General features: G+C 45.2%; 2 protein-coding genes across 4 annotated transcripts in view; one reads left to right on the plus strand and one right to left on the minus strand.

Moving 5' to 3' along the window:
* The window catches only part of ELP3 (elongator acetyltransferase complex subunit 3), a 142,636-nt gene that overhangs the window by 108,219 nt on the left and 7,976 nt on the right, over positions 1-26,441 (minus strand). Inside the window, 3 exon segments of one of the 2 annotated variants that reach the window (NM_001130762.1) lie at positions 1,701-1,839; positions 4,771-4,870; positions 12,139-12,244. In NM_001130762.1, the coding sequence (NP_001124234.1) occupies positions 1,701-1,839; positions 4,771-4,870; positions 12,139-12,157 (258 nt within the window). In that variant the 5' untranslated portion in view covers positions 12,158-12,244. 2 annotated transcript variants of the gene reach the window in all.
* NUGGC (nuclear GTPase, germinal center associated) overlaps positions 19,917-26,441 on the plus strand; it is a 46,971-nt gene continuing 40,446 nt past the window's right edge. Inside the window, exons 1-2 of one of the 2 annotated variants that reach the window (XM_005209873.5) lie at positions 19,917-20,331; positions 21,308-21,419. The gene's annotated coding sequence lies outside the window, so the exon portion shown is untranslated. The remainder of the gene's footprint in view (positions 20,332-21,307; positions 21,420-26,441) is intronic. The other variant, XM_002689478.7, reaches the window with a different exon arrangement.

Raw genomic sequence — 26,441 nt, forward strand, 5'->3', positions numbered from 1 at the left:
ACAGACTGAACTTAGTTCACACGGGGAATAAAGGACTCGACTCTGGGCACCAAGTCTGAGGAGGGCCCAAATCCCACCCTGTGTCTTTCACACTCATCCTTGTTATCCTGGAGGCCTGGCCTCAACTGAGGCTCTTCATGCCTGGCTCAAACTGAGAGCATTCCAACTGGTCTCTCTGTCTCCAAGTGACTGACCCTCCATCTTTAAAGAACGTTTTATTTCTTTTCAATTTTGGCCGCACTGGGTCTTCGTTGCTGCATGCAGGCTTTCTCTAGCTGCAGTGAGTGCGGGCTTCTCTTTGCGGTGGCTCCTCTCGTTGTGGCGCACAGGCTCCAGGCACACGGTGTCAGCAGCTGTGGCTCCCAGGCTCTAGGCCCTGCAGTTGTGGCGCCCGGGGTTAGCTGCCCTGCGGTATGTGGGATCTTCCGGGACCAGGGACTGAACTCATGTCCCCTGTACCGGCAGGCGGATTCCCAACCACTGGGCTACCAGGGAAGATCTCCCCTACATCTTGTATCCAAATTAATTTTCTGAAAAATCTATCTGGTTCCCATCACTCCCCTTCTCAAAAATCTTTTAGTTTCCTCGTATCTGGCTTCTTTGTGAGACATCTGGGCTTCCCTGGTGGCTCAGCTGGTAAAGAATCCGCCTGCAGTGCAGGAGACCTGGGTTCAATCCCTGGGTTGGGAACATCTCCTGGAGAAAGGAACAGCTACCCACTCCAGTATTCTGGCCTGGAGAATTCCATGGACTGTATAGCCCATGGGGTCGCAAAGAGTCGGACACGACTGAGCAACTTTCACTTCACTTCATTTAAGATCTTTGACAAGCAAATGCCACAGTAACACTTTACCCCGAAGTCCTGCCGCTTTCCAAAGTGAAGCCCAACTCTGGTGAGCCTGGTACACTTGTGGTTTCCCCCCACACACACCTCTTACATCATCTGTGCCCTAATTCCTGCCCCTTGCTCCCACGACTCTGCGCTTGCTCTTCTCCGCTTACATGGGCACCACTTCTGGGTCAGTCAGGCGCTTCCTAGTTCCTTATACTGTAGGGACATCTCTGTTTTCTGGACACCCTCCTGAATGGTGTCAACTGGTTCACAGTTACCATACGTATTAATATAATGACTCTGCACTATCAGTTAACTTTTCAAAACACCCTTTATGTTATAAGCCACGAGCTTAAGGTGGCCAACAATATTTATCATCTTCTGGTAGTCGCCAAGTTTCAGTCTATACTTTTAAAGACCTCCTCCCCCTCAACACCCTATGCCCCGTGAGTTCGTGCTCAGTCGCATCCAACTCTTTGTGACCCCATGGACCGTAGCCTGCCAGGCTCCTCTGTCCATGGGATTCTCCAGGCAAGAATACTGGAACGGGTTGCATGCCCTTCTCCAGGGCATCTTCCCTACCCAGGGATCAAACCCACGTCTCCTGCATTGGCAGGCGGATTCTTTATCACTGAGCCACCTGGGAAGCCCCACTTTTGAAGACACTAAAAATCAAACACCATCTTTTCCTCTAAGTGACTCTCTTCCCTGGTGCTCTCCAAGCCTCCTGCACGCGTCTCCACCCCAGCACACATCACTACAGGTGGATTTTATGAATTCAAATCGCCCACCTCCACCTCACTACGTGGAGGCGGGGATCAGTGGCCCAACCGATACACAATCAATACGTGATGAATCGATCACTCACCCCACTGGCGGTTCTGATGGGTTTCGCCTTCAGCTTGGGGACCAAGACCTTCCGATACTGAGGCGGGACCGCGGCGATGATGTCCACCAGGCGGGGCTGTGCCGAGAGCCCGTATTTGGCAGCTGTCCTGGTCTTCACCCTGAACGTAGAGCATCCATCATGATCAAGGTCAAAATATTCCAAGGACAAACTCCCAGAAGAATAACCTATGAACAATGTCACCAATGCTCGCGACTCCCATATCCCCTCACCAGATGAGCACAGTGGCTCTAACGCTTGTAACTGTCAGGGAAACAGGGGAACAAAATCCACGACTTCTTGTTCTCTGGAGTACCAGAGGAAGCCAGATGACCAGGGGACGGGACCCAGGACAGTGACACAGTCGAGGTCTCGTTCAAGGTAGGGCTCCAGCGTGAAAGGATTTGACCCCTCCCCCAGCTTCCGCAGCACACATCCGGGATGAGGTTAACCCTCTCTCGGGGGCCTGCTCGGGACACTGTGGGATGATCAGACACACACTTGGCCTCGACGGGCACCTCTCCCTGCTGTAACAACCAAAACTGTCTCCAGACGCTGCAAAGTCTTGGGGGTGGGTGGAGGGGTGGGAGTCGTCATGACTGGTCACAAGCCATGGTCTCAGGCCAAAAAGCAAAACAATCAAACACAAAGCTATGTAGACCTGAACAGGAAATAAAGTATTGAGTTGGCCAAAAAGTTCACTTGGGTTTTTCTGTTAGATGTTATGGAAAAACCCAAACGAACTTATTGGCCACTCCAACATATATTTTTTAAAGCATTTAAAATATTTTTCTAATATAAAATATTACCTAAAGAACAGAACAATGAACCACATAATATACTTTAACAATTATAAAACAAACACTCTTGTAACCACATTCCAAGAAAAAGAACATGATCACCATTTCAGAAGACCCCTGCGTGTCTTCCTGACTGTAACCCTATCCGCACCCCCCAAAATAACCTTTATCCCAACTAGTTTTCTTCTATAATTGTAGAAGAAAAACTGTTCCTTGTTTTCTTCTGTAATTGTACCAACTTTTCTTTGTGGCTGCTAGCCAAATCCCACAGTCACTTTAATCCATCTAGAAATACTATGAGGTGTGCAAATCGTTTAAACAAATGTTTACTGAGTTCCTAAGAGGTACAAGAGACTACCTAAGTACCTGGGATATCAGGAAGTGTAAGGCAGAGCTGTTTCGTGCTCTATGTTTGCAGACAGGCATGCACAAAAATAAGTCTGCTGATAATAAAAACATATGTAACAGAACACACACCCAACCATGAATGTTTACAGCGCTCGAGACGAACTCAGTGTGTGCTGGGGAGACATTCATGGAAAATGGGCACAGAAAAGCGTAGGCTTCACAGATGGGAGGGGAGTTTGGGGGAGAATGGATACATGTATATGAATGGCTGAGTACCTTTGCTGTCCACCTGAAACCATCACAGCATTGTTAACTGGCTTTACTCCACCGCAAAACAATAAGTTTAAAAGTATATACATTACAACAAGAAAGAAAGTTGCTAAGAGAGTAAATCCTGGACGTTCTCATCACAAGGGAAGAAGAATTTTTTTTTCTATTTCTTTAATTTTGTATCAATATGAGAGAGAGGATAGATGTTCACTAAACTTACTGTAATCATCTCATAATGTGTAGGCTGAATCACCATACTGTGTATCTTGAACTTAAAACAGGGCTACTTATCAACTGTATCAATAAAACTGGAAGAAGAAAGTAAAAACTAAAAAGGAATGGATGAGGAAGTTGGTAGTGAACATGGAAGAGAGTTATAATGAAGACAGAGTAGGCAAAATTGTGACCTGAACTGGACCCAAGGAAAAAGATTCAAAGGTGACGCTAGAGTTTCAAGCCTGGCTGAAGGTTAAACGATTCGGCAAAGGGGCCATCTGAGTACCGGCTGGTTTTGAGGAAGATGCTAACTTTAGCTTTAGATGTGCTACATTAAAGAGGATGACAAAAATATATAAGACACAGAAACGTTCACGAGAAACAAAAGATTTGTATAATTATGGGTACAGCCAAGAAAAAAATAGGGGAAAAAAAAATCAGTTAAACACATGGTAGAAAAATCAATAAAATATAATGTCTCCATAGCAAAAAAGAACATTGATTTCTTTAGCCAACATTTATTAAGCACAATGTTCCAAAGAAAGGGTAAAACATACTTTTTCTAGACAGGGTCTAGAGAAACGTCATACGCACAGAGACTAGACCACTGACGGCCTGGGGCGGGGGAGCAGATCACTAGAGCAGATCTATATAACAGGTACACAGTCGATAAACAGACGCAGAGAGGAGAGACCACTCTTATTTGATGATGCAGCCAAGTCCAAGCTGAACCTGACTGTGGGGAGGAAGTGGATGGACGTGTCCGGGAGGCTCTGAAGCGGGGAAGGGCTGGATGACATCAAAAGGCCCAAAGAGAGGGTCTTCCTGGGAGCCAGCCGCCACCTGCTGCATCTCAGCGGAGGGACCGGAACGAGAGGAGGAACGTGAAGAGAGACGGACAGCAGGACAGACCACGGGCTCTGCAGACAGACGGTCTGATTCCAAATCTCAGCTCTGCCAATTACCACTTATTCACTCTTGGAAAAATTACGTAACCTTCTCTATCTCGGGGGATCCATCTGTCCCGGTAAGTCCTGACCTCAGACAGTGTTTGAGAGTGTCAGCTGGGCTAATATGCCCAGTGTACCGCTAACAGTGACCTGACTACAGTATGCGCCCAAGAAACGTTAGACGCTGCTAGCAATATTAGGCTCTGAGGCAACTTTGCCATACATAATCAACAGGGCAGGGCAGAAAACTAAATTCTCAATTAAAACATGAAACATGAGATAGAACCGGTAGTATTTGATAATTGCATGCATGAAAGAGATCTATTAATACTTCCCAAGAACAAGATTACCTTCTTTGGCCCTGAGGTATGTGAGATTCCAGCTCCTACACCAGGGATCAAACCCACACACCCTGCCTTGGAAGGCCAAGTCTTAACCACTGGACCACCAGGGAACCCCTCCACTTACTTATTTAGATCGATGTCTTTCCCCTGTTCGTGAGCTTCAATTAGTTGTTTAATAACATCTCCTATGGTCAGCATCATTAGCTGAGCAGGGCTGAGGTCGCCTAGAAAGATAATATTTGACAAAGTAAAAAGTCATATTATTCAGCAAACGTTTTTGTATTTACTAGCAGTTTTCCTTCCAAAATCATTCCAATCGTGCTGAAATAATAGCTCAAGTTTACCAGACAGTGAACTTTTATTGTTTACAATTTAGCCATATATCTTATACCTTTAATTTAAAAACAAACCTGAGTTCACCTACATACGGGAAGGGTTCACTCTAGAAGCATATACAGGAAAAGCATGATAGATACAGGGAAGAGCAGAGACAAACAGGAAGGAAAAGAACCAAATTACACAGGAAAGAACCAAAGGAGTTAAAATAGCTTCCCTTCATCTCCAGATTTTTTGATTACATTTAGTTGGTTTACTTCATCTGATTCTCAGAAGAAAGTGAGGTGGATGGAACAAGAATATTTGCCTGTCCCATAAAAATGTTACCAAGGGGTGAAGTTGAAACTCAAACCCAGGCGTCCCCAGAGGCAGAATCACACAGCAGTGTAACACTATCTTGAAATACAAAGGCAGAGGTCTGTCCCCGCCTGGGGACTTTAATGCAGCCCTAAGATTCAGTCTAAACAGCACTGCAACCTTCTCCTGGCAAATGAGGCCATCCTTCTCACCTAAGAGGCAACAGCAGAAGCTGACATGGCATGACCCACCCTTTGCCCACAAATACAGTTGCCTGGTTCAAGGATGGGCACCTATTCAGGTGGGGGCCAATCTGAGCTCTTTTACTCAAGGCAAAAAAAGACACCAGCCCGTTTCCAGTGGTAAAAGCTGTGAGATTTCAGCTCGGGAGCTGCTAGCAAGCACACTTCCTGCCTGCAGAGAAAGCTGGTGTCTAAAGATAGCGATGTCATCAGAGAGGGGGCAAGACGAGAAAGCCCTGGCCCTCCCATTTACTTGATCTCATTTGAGACCTCACAACAACACTGGAAGGTGGGTACCGTTTTCCCATTTCACAGATGTGAATAATTAAGGCAAGTTAAGACATCATTGTAAATGACATGGTTAAGACTCAAATTCAGGCCTTTCCCTCACAACTTACATGCTTTTTCCCACTGTGCCAAAGCACCTCTAATTTCCTGAGACACAGCTACCATAAACAATTTGAGAGAAGTCCATTTATAATAGGAGGCTAACGCTTTCAAAACTGTGTAACTCAACCCCTCAGTATTCTACAGAAGTGCCCAAGGGGCCATGTAACAGACAGGGCTGGTGGTGAGGAAGGTAAAGTGGGGGGTGGGGGCAGAGGGAAGGTCTCTTTCTCCATTTCAACCCAAGCAGCTTCACTTCCATCTGTTTATATATTGAAGTTCTGCATAAGAATGTATTTGGAGGGAAAAGGGGGCTTCAGGTGATAAAAAAATACAGGCAGACCTCATGCAGTTTGGTTCCAGGCGACCACAAAAAGGGGCATACTACAATAAAGTATGTCACACGAATATTTTGGCTTCCCGGTGCACACACAAGTTACATTTACAGTGTACTATAGTCTGCTAAGTGTGCAAAAGCAATATGCCTTAAATAAATGAGAGACACAAGTTTTGGGTGGCTTCTTTTGGCACGGGTGTGCGTGTAAGACACTTCAATCCGGTCTTGACTCTTTGCAACCCCATGGACTGTAGCCCACCAAGCTACTCTGGCCATGGGATTTCCCAGGCAAGAGCAGTGGAGTGGGTTGCCACGCCCTCCTCCAGGGGATCTTCCCGCCCCAGGGATCGAACCCTCGTCTCTTATGTCTCCTAGCATTGGCAGGCAGGTTCTTTACCACTGGCGCCAGGGCACTCTAATCTACAAGGAGAGAGCAGGAATTTCCCCAAGGCTCTGCTTGCCTTGGCATGGAAAAGTGCTGCCGCCTTGTGGACACGTCCCGCAATAGCAACCTTCAACCTACAGGCAGATTCTTTACCACTGAGCCACTTGCGAAACCCCAAAACTATTGCTTATGGGCACTGAATATTCATAAAGACTACGGGTGCGCTCAGCTGCCCAGCTGTATCTGACTCTTGGCGACCCCATAGACTATAGCCCGCCAAGCTTCTCCGTCTATGGGATTTCACAAACGAAAATACTGGAGTGGGTTGCCATTTCCTCCTCCACAGAATCTTCCCGACAGGAATTGAACCCAAGTCTCTTATGTCTCCTAGCATTGGCAGGCAGGTTCTTAACCACTAGCGCTACACAGCATTCTAATTAACAAGGAGATAACAGGAATTTCCCCAAGCCTCCCCAGTGGCTCTGCGATAAAGATCCCCTGAAATGCAGAAGCTGCAGGAGACCCAGGTTCGATTCCTGGGTGGGAAAGATTCTCTGAAGGAGGAAATGGCAACCCACTCCAGTATACTTGCCTGGAGAACCCTATGGATAGAGAAATCTGGCGGGCTACCTTCCGTGGGGTAGCAGAGAGTCAGACACTGCTGAAGTGACTTAGCATGCATGCTGCTTACCTTAGTAACAAGAGTGAGGCATGGAAACGTGCTGCCGCCTTGTGGACATGTCCCGCAATAGCAACCTGCAACCTACAGGCAGATTCTTTACCAAAACCTATTGCTTATGGGCACTCAATAGTCACAAGGTCTACGTGGGTGCTCAGTTGCTCAGCTGTATCTGACTTTTTGCGACCCCACGGACTGTACCCCGCCAGGCTCCTCTGTCCATGAGATTTCCCAGGCAAGAATACTGGAGTGGGTTGCCATTTCCTCCTCCAGGAGATGTTCCCATCCCAGGGATCGAACCCAGGTCTCCCTCATTGCAGACAGATTCTTTACTAGCTGAGCTACCATCTGAGCCTTCAGCAAATATACTCTTTTTACTGGTGTTGAGTTTTGCCTCCATGTTGAAGGCTGCCAACTGCTCAGGGTGGTGGATGCTGAAGGCTGGGGTGGCTGTGGCAATCTCTTAAAATAGGACAACGCTGAAAGTCTGCTGCATCCCCTGACTCTTCCTTTCATGAACAATTTCTCTGTGCATGCAATGCTGTTGGGTGGCATTTTACCCACGGTAGAAATTCTTTCAAAACTGGAGTTGATCTCCTCAAACCCTGCTGCTGCTTTATCAAGTAAGTTTAATATTCTAAAGCTTTTATTATCATTTCAACAATCTTCACAGCATCTTCACGAGTAGCAGACTCTGTCTAAACAAACCAGTTTCTTTGCTCACCCGTAAGAGGCAACTCCTCATCCATTCAAGTTTTCTGTGACACTGAAGCAATTCAGACACATCTTCAGGCTCCACTTCTAGTTACCCTGCTGTTTCCACATCTGCAGGGACTTCCTCCACTGACGTCTTGAACCCCTCAAAGTCATCATGAGGGTTGGAAGCAACTTCTTCCAAACTCCTATTAATGTAGTTTTTTTTTTTTCACCTCTTCCCATGAATCACAAATGTTTTTAATGGCACCGAGAATGGTGAATCCTTTCCAGGTTTTCAGTTGACTTTGCCCACGTCCATCAGAGGAATCACAAGCTATGGATTTCTTAAATAATAAGACTTGAAAGTGGAAATGACTCCTGGATGAGACTGTGCAATGGATGCTGTGTGAGCAGGGATGAAAACGTTAATCTCCTACATCTCCACCAGAGCGCGTGGATGACTAGACACATCAACAACGAGCAGTGATACTTTAAAGGGCTCTGCTCTCAACAGCGGGCATAAAATATCAGTAAACCATGTTGTAAACAGGTGTGCTGTTTATCCACACTTTGTTCCATTTACAGAGCACAGGCAGAGAAGATGTAGCATAATTCAGAATGGTAAATAAGCATTTTGTTGCTCTTCAGTCGCCAAGTCGTATCTTACTCTATTGAAACCCCATGAACTATAGCCCACCAGGCTTGTCTGTCCATGGGATTTCCCAGGCAAGAATAGGGGAGTGGGTTGCCATTTCCTCCTCCAGGGGATCTTCCCGACCCAGGGATCAAACCCCCATCTCCTGCCTTGGCAGGTGGGTTCTTTATCACTGAGCCATCAGACCATCTGCATTGTGATTGTGAAAGTCGCTCAGTCGTGTCTGATTCTTTGTGACCCCATGGACTACATAGCTCATGGAATTCTCTAAGCCAGAATACTGGAGTGGGTAGCCTTTCCCTCCTTCAGGGGATCTTCCCAACCCAGGGATTGAACCCAGGTGTTCTGCATTGCAGGTGGATTCTTTACCAGCTGAGCCACAAGAGAGTCATCCTGCCCTCTGAAGCTCTCAAGGCAGGCACTGACCTCTCCTCTCTAGCTTCGAAAGTCTTGGTGGCATCTTCTTCCAATAGAAGCCTGTTCTGTCTACACTGAAAATCTATTGTTTAGTACAGCCACCTTCATGAATTATCTTAGCTAGATCTTCTGGATAACTTGCTGCTCTGCCATGCACTTTGATGCTGTACAGATGACTTCTTTCCTTAAACTTCACAAAAGTGAGCCCTGCTAGCTTCAAACCTTTCTTCTGCAGTTTCCTTACCTCTCTCAGCCCTCACAGAATTAGAGTTAGGGCCTTGTCTTAGGTTAGGCTTGGGTTTAAGGGAATGCCATGGCTGGCTGATCCATGCAGATCCCAAAACCTTCTCCATTAGCAGCAATAAGGCTGGTTTGTTTCCTTATCATTCATGAGTTCACTAGAATATCATTTTCAAATTCCTTCAAGAACTTTCCCTTTGCATTCACAACTTGGCTGTTGAGTTAGCACTCAGTCTATCTCAGTTTTCAACAGGCCTTCCTCACTAAGCTTAATCATTTGGGGCTATTAATTTAAAGTGAAAGATGTATGACCCTGCCTTATACCTGAACCCTTGAAGGCTGTTGTAGGGGTACTAACTGGCCTAATTCAGTAGCATTTATCAGTCCTCACTGTCCAAAGGAACACGGAGGCCCAAGGAGAGGGATGAAGATGGGGGAATGGCCAACAGGTGGAGCAGTCAGAACACAGCATTTATTGATTAAGTTCGTCATCTTACGTGGCAGTTTGTGGGACCCCAAACCAATTACAATAGTAGTATCAATGATCACTGAGTACAGAGCACCATAACACACACAGAAACAGTGAAAAAGTCTGAAATACTGTGGGAATTACCAAAATACGACTGAGTTGTGAACTGAGCAAATGCTGTTGGCAATACGGCACCGACAGACTTGCTCAACACAAAGTTGCTCCAAACCTTCATTTGGTAAAAATAAATAAACAAAACACAGTATCTGTGAAGTACATTAAAGCTAAACACAGTGAAACGAGGCATACATGGAGATGAAGATTTAAAAACATTTGGACAGCTCTTCGGTGTATCGAAAATTATCTGGAGAAGTCAATTAGTAAGAAAAGTCTTCATGGAGGAAATCAGAGAGATCTTTAGAGAAAGGGCAGGGTTTGGACAAGCAAAACAGAGGGCAATCCAGAAGGAACAATGTTAGGTATAGGAATTACCGATCGTGTTTATATGAAAGTGTTGCCAAACTGGAATGGAGCCTTTCTGACAGGGTTGGGTAAAATCAGATCAAAGGGTACACTGGCTACTCGACAAAAGATGCAATACACAGGAGACTTATATGTTCTTGAGTTTGGGAGTAAAAAGATCAAAGTAGTGTTTAAAGAAAATAAGTACAGATTGATCCTTGAACACTGGCTTGAACTGTGTGTGTCCACTTATATGTGTGGTTTTTTTTTCCTCAATAAATACAGTACCTGTATTTTTCAGATCCTTAAATTAACTAAGTGTGGAGAAAAGTTTTTGTTTAATTAGCGACCACAATATGTGGAAACAAAAGAACTAGGATTTGAGTCCTAATGCTATCCAAACTGTGTGAGCTTACTGCCCCTGGGTGAGTCATTTGTCAATTTCTTTGCTTTTGAGGCAGAGATAGCAGTATTTGGATTTTCAACTGCATGGTGGTGGGGGCAGTGCCTCCAACCCCGGGGTTGTTCAACGGTCAACTATACACAAAATACACTACAGAAAATGAGCATACAAAAAACGATTCAGAAGATGAAAGAATACACATAATCTGCATACTAAGTAAAAGGCTCTTGAAAGATAACTTTAAAAAAAAAACACAGAAGATTTAAAGCAGAACACTTGGATGACAGACTCAGTCCCTAGCTCCCAAATCCTACTGGCTATGTCGTAATGGGAAGATCAATGCCTTCTGAGCTCCCTGTTCCTTGTTGGCAAAATTGGGATAATACATACACATTTCACAAGACCAGTGCAAGAACCAAGTGAAATAATGTACATGTGAAAGTCTATTATTCGAATATTAGTTCTTCAGTGAAGGTGGGTTAGAGGAATGGTGGCTAGAATGAGGATAAACTACTGCAAGAGGCAATTTCTGTAGGAACCAGCAGGGCTTGGTGATAGATGAAATTAAAAGTAAAGCTGTCTGGCCTACAGATAGAGGAGCAAGTTAGAGGGAGAAGATAACTAACTAATTAGGGGCAAGCAGTCTTTGAGCCCACAAAGCAACTGAAGGTAATTTGGATACTTGGAGTACCTGATGCCAAGAGGCATAGTAATCAAGGGCAGTTTTTTTGTTTGTTTGGGGGATTCGGAGAAACAGCCTGACCAACCAATTCGGTTCCGTTTCCTAAATATAATCTTGGGCTAGGAAAGTTACTTAATTCTTTTAATCTCAGCTTCTTCATTTGTAATCTGGAGATGATACCCACATAAGAATTATTAGCAAAGGCTCAATAAACGGTAGCTACGATTATCATAACCATCATTACTATTAGACCGACTTCTCAAATGAATTTACAGAGATAACACTACCACCTGCAAGAAAATATTTGAAATTTGACTCTATCCGGTTGAAAAACTAAAGATGAAATCGCTCCACGCTCAGGAGGTAATTAACTCCGGAGGTAATACAAATGGGAATAATTGCCTAATTACCCCACAAATCCCAAGAATAACTCGGCATTTCTCTTTCCTTTTTAAAAAACATTTAGAACTTTAAAACAATCTCAAATCAAAAAGGACGTGAAATGTGTAGTAAAATCTTAGCAAATTAAGAGTTCGAGACCGTGTTAAATCCATCGATCACGTAAATTTCTTGGAACAGAGCTTTTATCATTTATGCAAAAGACACCAAGTGATGGCCAAAAAGGAAGAATAAGGATAGGCCGGTTTAAAAAGCACAGTAGCAGGGAGAGACGAGTTCACAAACTGACCACAGGTGGTGGGGAGACTGCCAGACAGCAGTTTCCCGCGGGAAAAACCGACTTCAGCATCTGATGGCCCGGGTTCGCCCCTTCCCTTCCACCACCCGTTCCCTCTCCCTGTCGCACCTTTGCGCTTCTGCCTCATCTCTCCGCTGTCGTAGCAGCCGCCACCCCAGAAAATGTAGATAGCTACTCGGACCACGGGGGAAATTGACAGCCACCAAGCAACCCTGTCCTGTCGTAAAACGACGGAAACATATCGTAAAGCTGTCCCGAGAAGACCACGAGTGCAAGGGTCCGCCCCGCCTTCCTGCGGCGGCTCCCGGAGGCCCTGGAAGACGGAGCAGAGCTACTGAGGCCAGTCAGCCGGGGGTCAAAGGGCTGTAGGATGCTAGCATCCAAACGCCACCGCAGCTCTGGCATTAGAAACCTTGACCTGAGCAGTACAGCTACCGGACAGAGCTTATGGACAGAGGCTGCGCCAGGGAGCCAAAACAAGAGGGTGGATGTGGATGGTGTCTAAATAAGGTGGAGGAGCCTAGGATGCGTTAGGTCCGCGGGAATATGAGGGGGAAGAGAGTGATGACAAGCCCGCCAGTGTGGAGGAGACTAGATTTAGAGCCTGGAAGAGACCATGCAGCAGTCAAGTAACGCTGTGAGGTCCAGACTTGGCCGCCAGTTGATCACTCTGTCTCAGGCAAATGGGACGTATCAATAACCATCATGAAAGCTTCGGAAGTTTCTCCAGAAAGACGCACACACGGACAGCTTTGTAGAGTTTGGAGGCAGGACCTGGGATCATGGTTTTCTGAAACCCATCCATGATCTCCTTTATTCATAGACCAGAAATTAAGAACCCCTCTTACTGCAACAGGACTTCCCGGTGGAACATTGGTAAAAGAATCTGCCTACCAATGCAGGAGATGTAGGAGACCCGGGTTGGATTCCTGGGTCAGGAGGATCCCCTAGAGGAAGAAATGGCTCCAGTATTCTTGCCTGGAAAATCCCATGGACAGAGGAGCCTAGCGGTCCAGTCCACAGGGAAAGAGGGGTTGCAAAGAATTGGAGGCGACCTGAGCATGCAGGCATGCACTTGCCTGCATGTGACTAAGACTCCATACTCCCAATGCAGGGGGCTGAGGATGCCTAGTGCCTAGTTCCCAATGCCTAGTCTGGGAACTAGATCCCACATACTGCAACTAAGAGTTCATCCACTCCAGTTAAAGATCTCTCAGATAGCAACTAAAAGACCCTGCATGCTGTAGCTAAGACCTGGCACAGCCAAATAAATACATAAATTTAAAAAAGAAAGAACCCTCTTATTAACACATGAAGACATGAATATGTGCTGTTTCCAGTTCTCTTACTTTGCACTAGAATTGAGATAACTCCAAGTCTTTGGCCTCACCATAACACTGCAACTCTCCTGGTCAGTTTTTGTGATTGTCCATCAGGACAAATTCAGTAACATGTATCTGTCCTTATTGTCATCTTAGTACCAAGTGACATATGTTAGCTACCTAGAAAGTCTTCTAGGACCCTCCAAGAAAAACTCTTAGTTTTTCTTCTAATTTTTCTCAATCTTCCTGTATATCTTCTCAAAATATAGGTATTCCACAGGGGCCGCTTCTTAAAATTGTCTCCCCCAAGTGATCCCCAGAGAACCAAAGCTTTAAATACCATCTGTTTGTTCCCATATTTGTAGCCCAGCCCCAGCTCCTCCCCTACTTGACACTGTGTCAGATCTGTGTGTGTAATGTGTATCAGAAATGTAACATGTCTCCAAAGGAACTACACTTTTACTCCAACTCTGCCCTTTCCCCAATCTTCCTTATCTGAAGACACCATCCTCTACCTCATCACTTTTTAACCTCACACAAGAGAAAGAGAGAAGCTGGAGATTTTAAAGTATAATTGAGAATGCTATATTTGAGCTAATATTTGATAATGCGGATATCTGGGGGAAAGAGGCTGTCAAATAGAGGGAACACTTAGTGTAAAGGTCCGAGGGTGAGAAGATCCTTGATGTGTTCACAGAAAGCAAAGAGGTAGCTGGCATTTGAGCAGTGAGTGAGGGGAACTGTAATAGAGGTCAGAGAGGTGATGGGGTGAGGTGGGGTGGGGGACACTGCAGCTCATGAAAGACTTTGTAGGCCAGTGCATAGGCTTTGCCTTTTACTGTCAGTCATGTGGAGTACCACTGGAGAGCTTTTTAGCAGAAATATAATGTAATTTATAATTGAAATTACCTCTGGACTTCCCTGGTCGAGTGGTTAAGAATCCTGACAATGCAGGGGACACAGTTTTGATCCCTGGTCCAGGAAGATTCAACATGCCATGGGGCAACTAAATCCATCTGCCACAACTACTGAGCCCACGTGCTCTAGAGCCCATGCTCCGCAACAAGAGAAGCCACCGCAACGAGAAGCCTGCACACCGCAATTAGTAGCCCCTGCTCATCACAACTAGAGAAAACTTGTGTGCAGCAACAAGGACCCAGTGCAGCAAAAAATAGATGAATAAAAAAAAAATTTTAAGTCTATTTGTTGAGAGTAGATTGTAGGGAGGAAGCACAGAATGGGGAGATCAGTTAGGTGGTTATTATCACATCTATGCCAGGGATTCCCAAACTTTGATGCTCATGAGAATCACCTAGAGAGGGGTGAAAAATCCCAGTGCCCAGGTCACACCCTGTGCCAATTAAATCAACATATCAAGGGGGTGGCAGCCAGGCATTAGTATTTTATAAGATTCTTCCGTTCATTTCAGTCGCTCAGTCGTGTCCGACTCTTTGCGACCCCATGAATCGCAGCATGCGAGGCCTCCCTGTCCATCACCAACTCCTGAAGTTCACTCAAACTCATGTCCATCGAGTCGGTGATGCCATCCAGCCATCTCATCCTCTGTCATCCCCTTCTCCTCGTGCCTCAAATCCCTCCCAGCATCAGGGTCTTTTCCAATGAGTCAACTCTTCTCATGAGGTGGCCAAAGTATTGGAGTTTCAGCTTTAGCATCAGTCCTTCCAATGAACACCCAGGACTGATCTCCTTCAGAATGGACTGGTTGGATCTCCTTGCAGTCCAAGGGACTCTCAAGAGTCTTCTCCAACACCACAGTTCAAAAGCATCAATTCTTTGGCGCTCAGCTTTCTTCACAGTCCAACTGTCGCATCCATACATGACCACTGGAAAAATCATAGCCTTGACTAGATGGACCTTTGTTGGCAAAGTAATGTCTCTGCTTTTGAATATGCTATCTAGGTTGGTCATAACTTTCCTTCCAAGGAGTAAGCGTCTTTTAATTTCATGGCTGCAGTCACCATCTGCAGTGATTTCAGAGCCCCCCAAAATAAATTCTGACACTGTTTCCACTGTTTCCCCATCTATTTCCCATGAAGTGATGGGACCAGATGCCATGATCTTCGTTTTCTGAATGTTGAGCTTTAAGCCAACTTTTTCACTCTCCTCTTTCACTTTCATCAAGAGGCTCTTCAGTTCCTCTTCACTTTCTGCCATAAGGGTGGTGTCATCTGCATATCTGAGGTTATTGATATTTCTCCTGGCAATCTTGCTTCCAGCTTGTGCTTCTTCCAGCCCAGCGTTTCTCATGACATACTCTGCATATAAGGTAAATAAGCAGGGTGACAATATACAGCCTTGATGTACTCCTTTTCCTATTTGGAACCAGTCTGTTGTTCCATGTCCAGTTCTAACTGCTGCTTCCTGATGTGCATATAGGTTTCTCAAGAGGCAGATCAGGTGGTCTGGGATTCCCATCTCTTTCAGAATTTTCCACAGTTTATTGTGATCCACGAAGTCAAAAGCTTTGGCATCGTCAGTAAAGCAGAAATAGATGTTTTTCTGGAACTCTCTTGCTTTTTCTATGATCTGATGGATGTTGGCAATTTGATCTCTGGTTCCTCTGCCTTTTCTAAAACGAGCTTGAACATCAGGAAGTTCACGGTTCACATATTGCTGAAGCCTGGCTTGGAGAATTTTGAGCATTACTTTACTAGCGTGTGAGATGAGTGCAATTGTGCGGTAGTTTGAGCATTCTTTGGCATTGCCTTTCTTTGGGATTGGAATGAAAACTGACCTTTTCCAGTCCTGTGGCCACTGCTGAGTTTTCTAAATTTGCTGGCATATTGAGTGCAGCACTTTCACAGCATCATCTTTCAGGATTTGGAATAGCTCAACTGGAATTCCATCACCTCCACTAGCTTTGTTTGTAGTGATGCTTTCTAAGGCCCACTTGACTTCACATTCCAGGATGTCTGGCTCTAGGTCAGTGATGACACCATCGTGATTATCTGGGTCGTGAAGATCTTTTTTGTACAATTCTTCTGTGTATTCTTGCCATCTCTTCTTAATATCTTCTGCTTCTGTTAGGTCCATACCATTTCTGTTCTTTATCGAGCCCATCTTTACATGAAATGTTCTCTTGGTATCTCTAATTTTCTTGAAGAGATCTCTAGTCTTTCCCATTCTGTTGTTTCCCTCTATTTCTTTGCATTGATCGCTGAGGAAGGCTTTCTTATCTCTCCTTGCTCTTCTTTGGAACTCTGCATTCAAATGCTTTTATCTTTCCTTTTCTCCTTTGCTTTTCACTTGTATTATTTTCATAGCTATTTGTAAGGCCTCCTCAGACAGCCATCTTGCTTTTTTGCATTTCTTTTTCTTGGGGATGATCTTGATCCCTGTCTCCTGTACAATGTCATGAACCTCAGTCCATAGTTCATTAGGCACTCTGTCTATCAGATCTAGTCCCTTAAATCTATTTCTCACTTTCACTGTATAATTATAAGGGATTTGATTTAGGTCATACCTGAATGGTCTGGTGGTTTTCCCTACTTTCTTCAATTTAAGTCTGAATTTGGTAATAAGGAGTTCATGATCTGAGCCACAGTCAGCTCCCGGTCTTGTTTTTGCTGACTGTATAGAGCTTCCGCATCTTTGGCTGCAAAGAATATAATCAATCTGATTTCGGTGTTGACCATCTGGTGATGTCCATGTGTAGAGTCTTCTCTTGTGTTGTTGGAAGAGGGTGTTTGCTATGACCAGTGCGTTCTCTTAGCAAAACTATTATATTAGCCTTTGCCCTGCTTCATTCCTTACTCCAAGGCCAAATTTTCCTGTTATTCCAGGTGTTTCTTGACTTCCTACTTTTGCATTCCAGTCCCCTATAATGAAAAGGACATCTTTTTTGGGTGTTAGTTCTAAAAGGTCATGTAGGTCTTCATAGAACTCTTGGGTAATCCCAAAGTGCAGCAAAATTTGAGAACCACTGACCAAGACCAGAGATGATAATGACTTGCGTAGGGGAGGAAGCAGTGGAGAGGGTGAGACATGTTCAGATTCTGAACATGCTTTAATGGTTTCAGCAAGACTTCCTGACAGCCAGATGTGGAGTGTGGAAGAAAGACAGGCATCGACATCAAGGGTGACATGGAAGGATGTGTAGGAGGGGCTGGATGTAGCTGTCATGAGCTGAACTGGGGAACACTGCAGGTGGAGGGGGGTTTCAGGGGAATGGGGGCTTAATTTGCATGTGTTGTGTTTGGGATACCTTGTGAGCTGTAAGACATGCAAGAGATCGGGGCTGGAGGTACCAAATGAGAGCGATGCGCATATGGGTGATACTTACAGATGTGAGAATAAAAGAAAGAAAAGAGTGCGACAGAAAGAAAAGAGACCAAAGATTAAGCTTTGGGGTATTCTATAATCGCCAGGAAACAGGAATAAGTAGGGAAGGAGGCTGAGGAGGTGCAACCAGGGAGGTGGGAAGGAAACTAGGCGAGCGTGGTTCCTGGAAGCCGAGTGGGAAAAAGTGTGTTGAGGAGGGAGTGATCCCCTGGATCAAATGCCATTGATGGGTCAACAAAGAGGAGGGTTGAAAATTAACTAGGATCACCGGAGACTCTGACACAAACAGTTTCACAGAGTGGTAGAAGTGAAGGCTTAACTGGAGTGGGTTGATGATTAAAAGGAGAGAGCTCTGAGACGGCAGCTTTAGAAACAACTCTTTGAGGGGGTTAGCCATAAAATACAGAGGAATGGGACAGCAGCTAGCAGGGAAGCCGGGCTCAGAGGGAGCGTTTGTTAAAATGGAATAAGTAACAGCATGTTTGTATGCTGATGGGAATAATCCAGGGGACACTGAAAATCTGATGAATGAAGAGGGGGCAGTAATCTACCTTGTCCTGCAGTTGGACAGAAGGAAGGGGATCTGGTGCCCGAGAGAAAGGATTAGCTTTTGGTGGCTGTAGGCACTGTTCAGTCACTCAGTCGTATCTGACTCTCTGCGACCCCATGGACTGCAGCACGCCAGGCTTCCCTGTCCTTCACCATCTCCCTGAGCTTGCTCAAACTCATGTCCATTGAGTCAGTGATGCCATTCAAGCACCTCATTCTCTGTCGCTCCCTTCTCCTCCTGCCCTCAGTCTTTCCCATAGATGGGGCGTATTTGGAGTTCATCTATATCCAGGCTGGAAGGCAGAGCCAGTGATACATGTCGGAGGCGGGGGGCGGTTGGGTGTGACGGTGGGACTCTGTGGAAGTTCTCTTTCAGTTGCTTCAATGTTTCTAGTGAGTTCAGTGAAAACTCAGCTTGGTGGTTTGCCCAAACTCCTAATGGAGCTAGCATTCAGGTGTGCAATAGTATCAAAGGCCACCTTAATGAACCCAGCTTTAAAAATGACCAAAGTTCATGTTAGTTATTAGGGGCTTCCCTGGTGGCTCAGTGGTAAAGAACCTGCCTGCCAATTCAATCGCACAGGCGATGTGAGCTCAATCTCTGGCAAGGGAAGATGCCCTGGAGAAGAAAATGGCAGCCCACTCCAGTATTCTTGCCTGGAGAATCCCATGGACAGAGGAACCTGGCGGGGCTATAGTCCACGGGAGCTGCAGAGAGTCAGACACGACTGAAGCAACTTAGCATGCACACACTTCAGTAGTACCTCTGGTTAATACAGGTAACTGTTGAAGTAGAGAAACAGCCAGTAGAGGGAGAGCTAAGCACACACAACATGAACGTATGTGATGATTTCAGCCCAAAGAAATCCAACTCTAGTGAAGGTAGTTCATGTTGATTTTCTTTGTTTTGAACTCCATATTGGTATTTCTATGGTTTTCTAATGGATGAGGCACACCAGCTTGCTAAATGTTGCCAGCAACTTTTAAGACCACATTCTTTCTGACCTTTTGTTGCTTTCCCACTTTGGACCAAAAACATACCTGCAGTTACTGCTGCTGCTGCTGCTGCTGCTGCGTCGCTTCAGTCGTGTCAGACTCTGTGCGACCCCATAGACGGCAGCCCACCAGGCTCCGCCGTCCCTGGGATTCTCCAGGCAAGAATACTGGAGTGAGTTGCCATTTCCTTCTCCAATGCTTGAAGGTGAAAAGTGAAAGTGAAGTCGCTCAGTCGTGTCTGACTCCTAGCGACCTCATGGACTGCAGCCTACCAGGCTCCTCCGTCCATGGGATTTTCCAGGCGAGAGTACTGGAGTGGGGTGCCATTGCAGTTACTGAGGGGTACCCTAGTAATGACTGACTCTGTCTTTGAAGGTCAAACACTACCTGAGCTGAAGGTTAAAAAAAAAAAAAAACAGATTTTATCCCTGTACTTGATGTGACTGTTTGGGTGTTAGCAAGGAGGAATAGGTTCTGCTTTCTTCTCTTGGACGGCATTTCAAAAATACTTGTTTTCATGTTCTGTTTTTAAAAATGTGGACGCAAAATTTAAGTTCCAGAAAGAGTTATTTAAAACTGTATGACACTCATTTCTACAGTCACATGACCCAATGTCGTTTGGTTTTGGTGAATTTCAGGATTGTGTATCAAGAATCAGCTTATCTTCATCATCTCATATTATCCATCACTCCCAGTTGTCTTCTATTTGGGGCGGGGGGAACCGATACTTCGTCTCTCTTGGGACTGGGGTGATTTTCCTTGCTGCTTAGGTTAAATCAGATCCATCAGAATAACTCTCATCCTCAAGGAAAGGATACTGCAGGGTGGAAGCTGCAATCCATTTGGAAAGGAAAAATGATTAATGTGTAGGCATAGGGAAGAGAAAAATATGAGCACCCCAGTTCACATACAACTGAAGTTTAAATGAAAGGCGCAGATACTACGTAACTATTTATGAGGGCGGAGACTGTCATAAATAGCTCTCTGATGGCAAATCAGTTTCACTTCTGCTTGTGTAAATGTGGCTTTATGACAGGGGCCACAAAGGTGGTGCAACATACCTCGACCAAGGCAAAGAGGTTGCCACTGTCTTTGTGGAATCTTGGAGCTGTAGCATGCAAAGTGACATCTGGTAAGTTGTTTTTCTTATGCAATTTATGCTGTAACTTATGACTGATTAAAAAATAGCTTTAGAGAAAAATGGAGATGATGGTAGTTTCCATAGAATTCACAACCAACTTCCTCTCTCATCTTACATTAGTAAAGGTACATTTTTTATAATTAATGAACCAACATTTGTAGTAGTATTATTAACTAAAAGAAGAACAGTGAAAAGAAAAGAAAGTGAAAGTGTTAGTCGCTCAGTTGTGTTTGACTCTTTGTGACCCCCATGGACTGTAACCCACCAGGCTCCTCTGTCCATGGAATTCTCCAGATAAGAATACTGGACTGGGTAGACATTTCCTTCTCCAGGGAACTGGGGTCTCCTGCAATGGCAGGCAGGTTCTTTACTGTCTGAGCCACCAGGGAACCCTAAAGGTTATCCTCTATTCAGATTTTCTTAGCTGTTATCTAGTGTCTTTTTTCTGTTTTAGAATCCTATCTAGGGGAGGGAGATGGAGAAGGCAATGGCACCCCACTCCAGTACTCTTGCCTGGCAAATCCCATGGACAGAGGAGCCTGGTAGGCTGCAGTCCATGGGGTCGCTAAGAGTCGGACGCGACTGACTGAGCGACTTCACTTTCACTTTTCACTTTCATGCATTGGAGAAGGAAATGGCAACCCACTCCAGTGTTCTTGCCTGGAGAATCCCAGGGACGGCGGAGCCTGGTGGGCTGCCGTCTATGGGGTCGCACAGAGTCAGACACAACTGAAGTGACTTAGCAGCAGCAGGGGAGGGGGATTTGGGAGAGAATGGACACATGTATATGTATGGCTGAGTCCTTTCGCTGTTCACCTGAAACCATCACAACATTGTCAGTTGGCTATTCCCCAATACAAAATGTTTTTGGTGTTGTTTAAAAAAAGAATCCTATCCAGAACACCATATTACATTTAGCTGTTGTGTCTCTTCTTGGCTGTGACCTTGTGTTTGATGACTTTGACAGTTTTGAGGAGTCCTGGTCAGCTCTTCTGTAGGATTCACAAAGAGACTGGAGTTTCGGCTTTAGGGTGGAAGATCAGAGAGTTAAAGGTCATTCTCATCCCGTCACATCAAAGGTACATATCATCAAGATGATTTACGACAGTTGTTGTTGACCTTGGTCGTCTGGCTGAGGGAGTATTTGCAAAGTCTTTCTACTGTAAAGCGACTCTTTTTCCCCTTCTTTCCATCCTGTCCCCCTTGGAAGGAAGTTACTCTGTGAGGCCCATGCCCAAGGAGTGGGGGATTAAGTTCCCTTTCCTTCAGGGTGAAGCATCTTTAGAAATTGTTTGGAATTTTTCTGTGTGGGAGACTCATTTTTTCTCCTTCTCATGATTTTCCTAAAGTCAGTTATTTCTTGAGGGAAAGTGATTTTACTTTACTTAAGTGAATTTTATGGCTGCGTAAAGGCCAATGAACTAGAAATCTGGAGAATCGGGGCTTAGTTTGAATTTTATAACAGTGTGATCTTAGGCAAGTCATCAATCCTTCTTCCCCAAAGAAAACTTGTGTTCCAGGCACTATTAATATTAAATGCATCAATACGAAACTGAGTTTAGTATTAACGTCATCTTATGCCTCATTAAGTTTGGCAAGCTTGGGCGAGCAATATGAAAGGATTCAAGTTCATTGCCGTAAAATCTGATAAAGTATGTAATGAAAATATCTGCTTACTTTACTTATCTAGTCACCTGGGGGAGAAGGACTGAAAAAAGCCATGCCTCCTCTACTGAATCTACCTCCGGCAGCCGTGCTCCTAATGTTGCACACAGAAGCTGATGCATTAATGCTGAAAACATAACTCTTTTCCTCCGGGGGTTTGATGGCCCTTGTTTCACTTTCGCTTCTAAGCTAATGTGTTTAAATTGTCCCTTTAGAGAGTACCCAGTTTGGAAGAGCCGTGTAATGTCCAATAAAGTGGTTAGGAAATTCTGCCATCACCAAAAGTATTTAAGCATTAAAAAATAGAGAGAGGAGATAAATCCACAACATTGCATTTTTAAGAATCTGCTCCTTGCTCTTATTTCTTCAATTACCTCCCTGTGGGAGGGGACAAGATGCTACCAAGGGCATATAACCCTGAAGATGCTTCATCAATGGGAACAAGAATGGGGGTCAGTTTACCATTTATGGTGGCATCTGTTCCCCCTGCCCACAAAAGTTGACTTTGCCCAGGTAAATATTAGTACTGATTTCTTGTTAAACTATCTTCACCAAATATTCTGAAAGTCAATAACATTTGTCCAGGTGCATAAGTGTCTGTGGGGCTTCCCAGGTGGCTCAGGAGTAAAGAATCTGCCTGCCAATGCAGGAGATGTGGGTGACGTAGGTTCAATCCCCCTGGCTAAGTAAAGGGCAACACACTCCAATACTCTTGCCTGGGAAATTACACAGATAGAGGAGCCTGGCGGGCTACAGTCCATGGGACTGAAAAAGAGTCAGACATGACTGAGCGCATGGAAGTGTCTATAGACCAGCTTTGCATCAGTGTCACATACAGCCCTCGCAATGAACTCCAGACGTTAAGTATTTTTCTATTCTCATCTTACATGTGGATAAACTGAGACTCAGAGAGGTTAAGTGCTCTGTTTAGTGTCACACTGCAGTACCAGAGCAGGATCCCCCAATCCAGGCATTCTGACTCCAAATCCTGAGTACTTTCCCCATGGCATCCCTCACAGCCTGGAACATAAACCTGGGTGTGCAGACACCTTGCCCATTTTGTTTCCTCGCGTGTCCCCAGGCCCTAGAACCGTGTCTGGCACACAGTAAACACTTCACAAATGTTTGCTGAATGAATGAATATAATTCCTGCTGTTATTAATTTTACCATCCAAGAATATGTTTAAAAGACACACGTCATTCAACACATATTTACTCAGCGCTCACTATGTACTGAGCACTTTCCACATTTATTAAAAGTAGGGAAGAAACCAACGTTAATGATCAAAATGCCCCTTCAAGTTACTTTGCTAATTTAAGTATTTTAATTTTTTTCCTGTTACTGTGGCCTTGGGGCAGGGGAGGGGTGCTGGGGTCGGGGACTGGAAATGGAAGGAAAACAAGAATCGTGTGGGGAGAGGTTAATGATGTGAAGCAAGGGAGAGTGGGACAAGATTCAGACTAAAGGAGAAGAGACTTAGATTTTTGTAATTCTTCATAAACACATTAAATTCTGCTCTGGACATGGACTGAAAGCAATGAACTACTCACTGCCCCCCCAACACACACACACAATCACGCATGCTCACGTGTACCCCCCAATGCCCCCGGCAGTCTGGCTTTGTTTTATTCTGAGGTCACTAGCTTCAGTTGGTGTCCTTAAGCCCAGTTTCATCAAGCTACCACTCTCGCTCCTACTCAACAGCCTTCACTCCCCAAATGCCTCCTCGTGCATTAAAGGGAACCCCTCATTTGTGTTCACTGTTCTCTCCATCTCTTACTCTGAAGCTCCAGAGATGGTTTAAATAGTACCAGTTAGAGGTTTCTTGGTGGAATGATGAGAACCCTGAACTTGGACTCACTGTCTGACCTTGAACAGGTCCCTTCCCCTCTCCAGGCCTCAGTGTCCACATCTGTAGAAGGGGCTCAAGAACATTATTTCATTCCACTCTAGGAAGCTCTTCTAGGACAGGAGTGACCACTGCCTTGGTGTCACCTCTGTTATGTTCTCTTAAGGAAAAAAGAGTGTACGCAAACACAAAAAGAGGAAAGGGAGAGTGAGAGAAGCAAGAAAAACTGTCAAAAGTCACAATTATTTGACAGGAAACTGGTGCTGTGCAGCCTTCCCACATCTAGCTAAATATGCAGAGTCCCTTTTAAAAGATGCTATTCTTAGGCTCTCTGCACATGAATGTAAATAAGTACTCAAATCAAAACTTACACGCTAACCGCACAGTTGAAATACAAGCGAAATAAACCACACATCAAAACTTTGCCCTGTGAGCCACACGTGTGGACGTTTTCAACTGCTTCTCTGCAGAAACAGGTTTCACAAAACACACCACGGTTGCTGCCTCTTTGGGGGAGAAAGTGGAGCCCAACATAATTTGAGGAAGGACTCTGGGTCTTTTGCTCTTTAAAATGAACCTGAAATCACCGTATTATCAATCGTGCTCCTTTTGACTATCGTTACTGTTTGTATAGTTGCTCAGTCGTGTCCGACTCTTTTGCGACCCCATGAACTGCAGCCTGCCAGGCTCCTCTGTCCATGGGATTTCCCAGCCAAGAACACTGGAGTGGGTTGCCATTTCCTTCCCCAGGGGATCTTCCCAACCTAGGGATTGAACCTGTGTCCCCTGCATTGGCAGTCGGGGAAGCCTGATCCATCTTCTGTATTTGTTCCTGGCACTGGCTAGTACAACCAATCGAAGGTCTACAGTGGATCTGTACCCCGGGAGGACCATACATTTGTTGTCTCCAGAGCCCATTGTGATATAACGTTTAATATTTTGTGTGTGTGACTATGGCTCATGGAGTTGCCATCTTCAGAAAACAACAGAAATCTTTCCAGGGGGCAATTCCTAGTTTCACATCTAAAGTTATTGGTAGGCACTATCATATTTTTTCTCCTAACTTGCCTAGGTTTTGCCGAGGTTTAGCATTTCCAACCCGGAGAAGGCGAGTGAGTCGGACACGACTGAGCGACTTCCCTTTCACTTTTCACTTTCATGCACTGGAGAAGGAAATGGCAACCCACTCCAGTGTTCTTGCCTGGAGAATCCCAGGGACGAGGGAGCCTGGTGGGCTTCCGTCTATGGGGTCACACAGAGTCGGACACAACTGAAGCGACAGCAGCAGCAGCATTTCCAACCAGGAAACTGTCATGAATTTTAGTAACCTCATAAGAGTTTTCCCACCACCGGCTTTACTGATGAACATTTCAAGCAAGAACACGGTATCTTGGGATTTGAGGAAGCCTTAAAGCCCGTCTAGTTCAATGCTGTTATTAGGTGATCCTAACAGTGAAAGTTGAGACACTTCTAGGAGCAGAAAATTCATTAGTTACTAAGGGAGCTCGTTCCATTTTGGACAACTCCGAATACAAGAGAAATGTTCAGCAAAAATGTACTTTCTTATACTTTCCACCTAGTGGATCTAGTTGTCCCCTCTTGGCACCACTGGAAACAGGCATTATCTCACTATTGTATTCAACTCTAAGGTTAAGTATTTCAAGACCACACACAGTCCTCTCCACATCTTCTGCTTCAGCCCATGTCTTCCTTCCCTCAAGCTAAACATTCCCAGTTCCTATGGAGCAGTCCTATCAAAAACGAATTTGAGTGGCTTCCCTGGTGGTCCAGTGGTTTAAGAATTCGCCTTGCAATGCAGGGGACATGAGTTCGATACTTGGTTGGGGAACCAAGATCCCACGTGCCGTGGAGCAACTAAGCCTGAGCACCGCAACTACCGAAGCCTGAGCACCACAACTAGAGAATTTGTGCTCTACAAGAAAATCTCCCACATGACGCAATGGAGATCCTGCAGCTTCAACAAAGACCCCATGCAGCCAAATACATAAACGTTTAATAACAGATTTGGTGTTTAGACACCCTTGGCCTCGGAATCTCATCAAAAGCTTCCCATCCACTGTAATTAATTAATTCAGCACTACGATCGATCATTGCCGTTCACGATAGAAATACGACATTGAAACAAAAGCAGCCATGACCTCGAATAGCTCAGACGTAAAGAAAGAATCACAAGCGTACAATTCAGGTGTGCTCGGATCAGCGGTGGCACAAGAGGGGGACGAATGGGAACCGGGACACAGCTGCACAGAGGAAACGTGCAAACGAGATGCTAAGAAAGAGTCGCGATTCTCCAGGAAGAAGAGGGGAGCACATTTCTTCTTGACTCCCCTGCCTCGGAGGACTGTAAGGAGTTTGGGGCGGTCTGAGCCCAGGTGAGGAATGGAGAGATGAGGCACCTCCTAGCAAAGGCTCAGGAACGTGTACAGAGCAGAGTTCAGACCACACTCACCAACACCCACCAGGAAGAGAAAGCATTTGTTCTGTTAATGCCCATGAGCCGAACTAAGGGTGAGTGGCTCTTTTGACTGAGGAGCTGCGATTTTCGTTTGGGAGTGATATGTAAAT

The sequence above is a fragment of the Bos taurus genome, chromosome 8 (genome assembly GCF_002263795.3).
Source record: "Bos taurus isolate L1 Dominette 01449 registration number 42190680 breed Hereford chromosome 8, ARS-UCD2.0, whole genome shotgun sequence".
In the NCBI taxonomy this organism is placed as follows: domain Eukaryota; kingdom Metazoa; phylum Chordata; class Mammalia; order Artiodactyla; family Bovidae; genus Bos; species Bos taurus.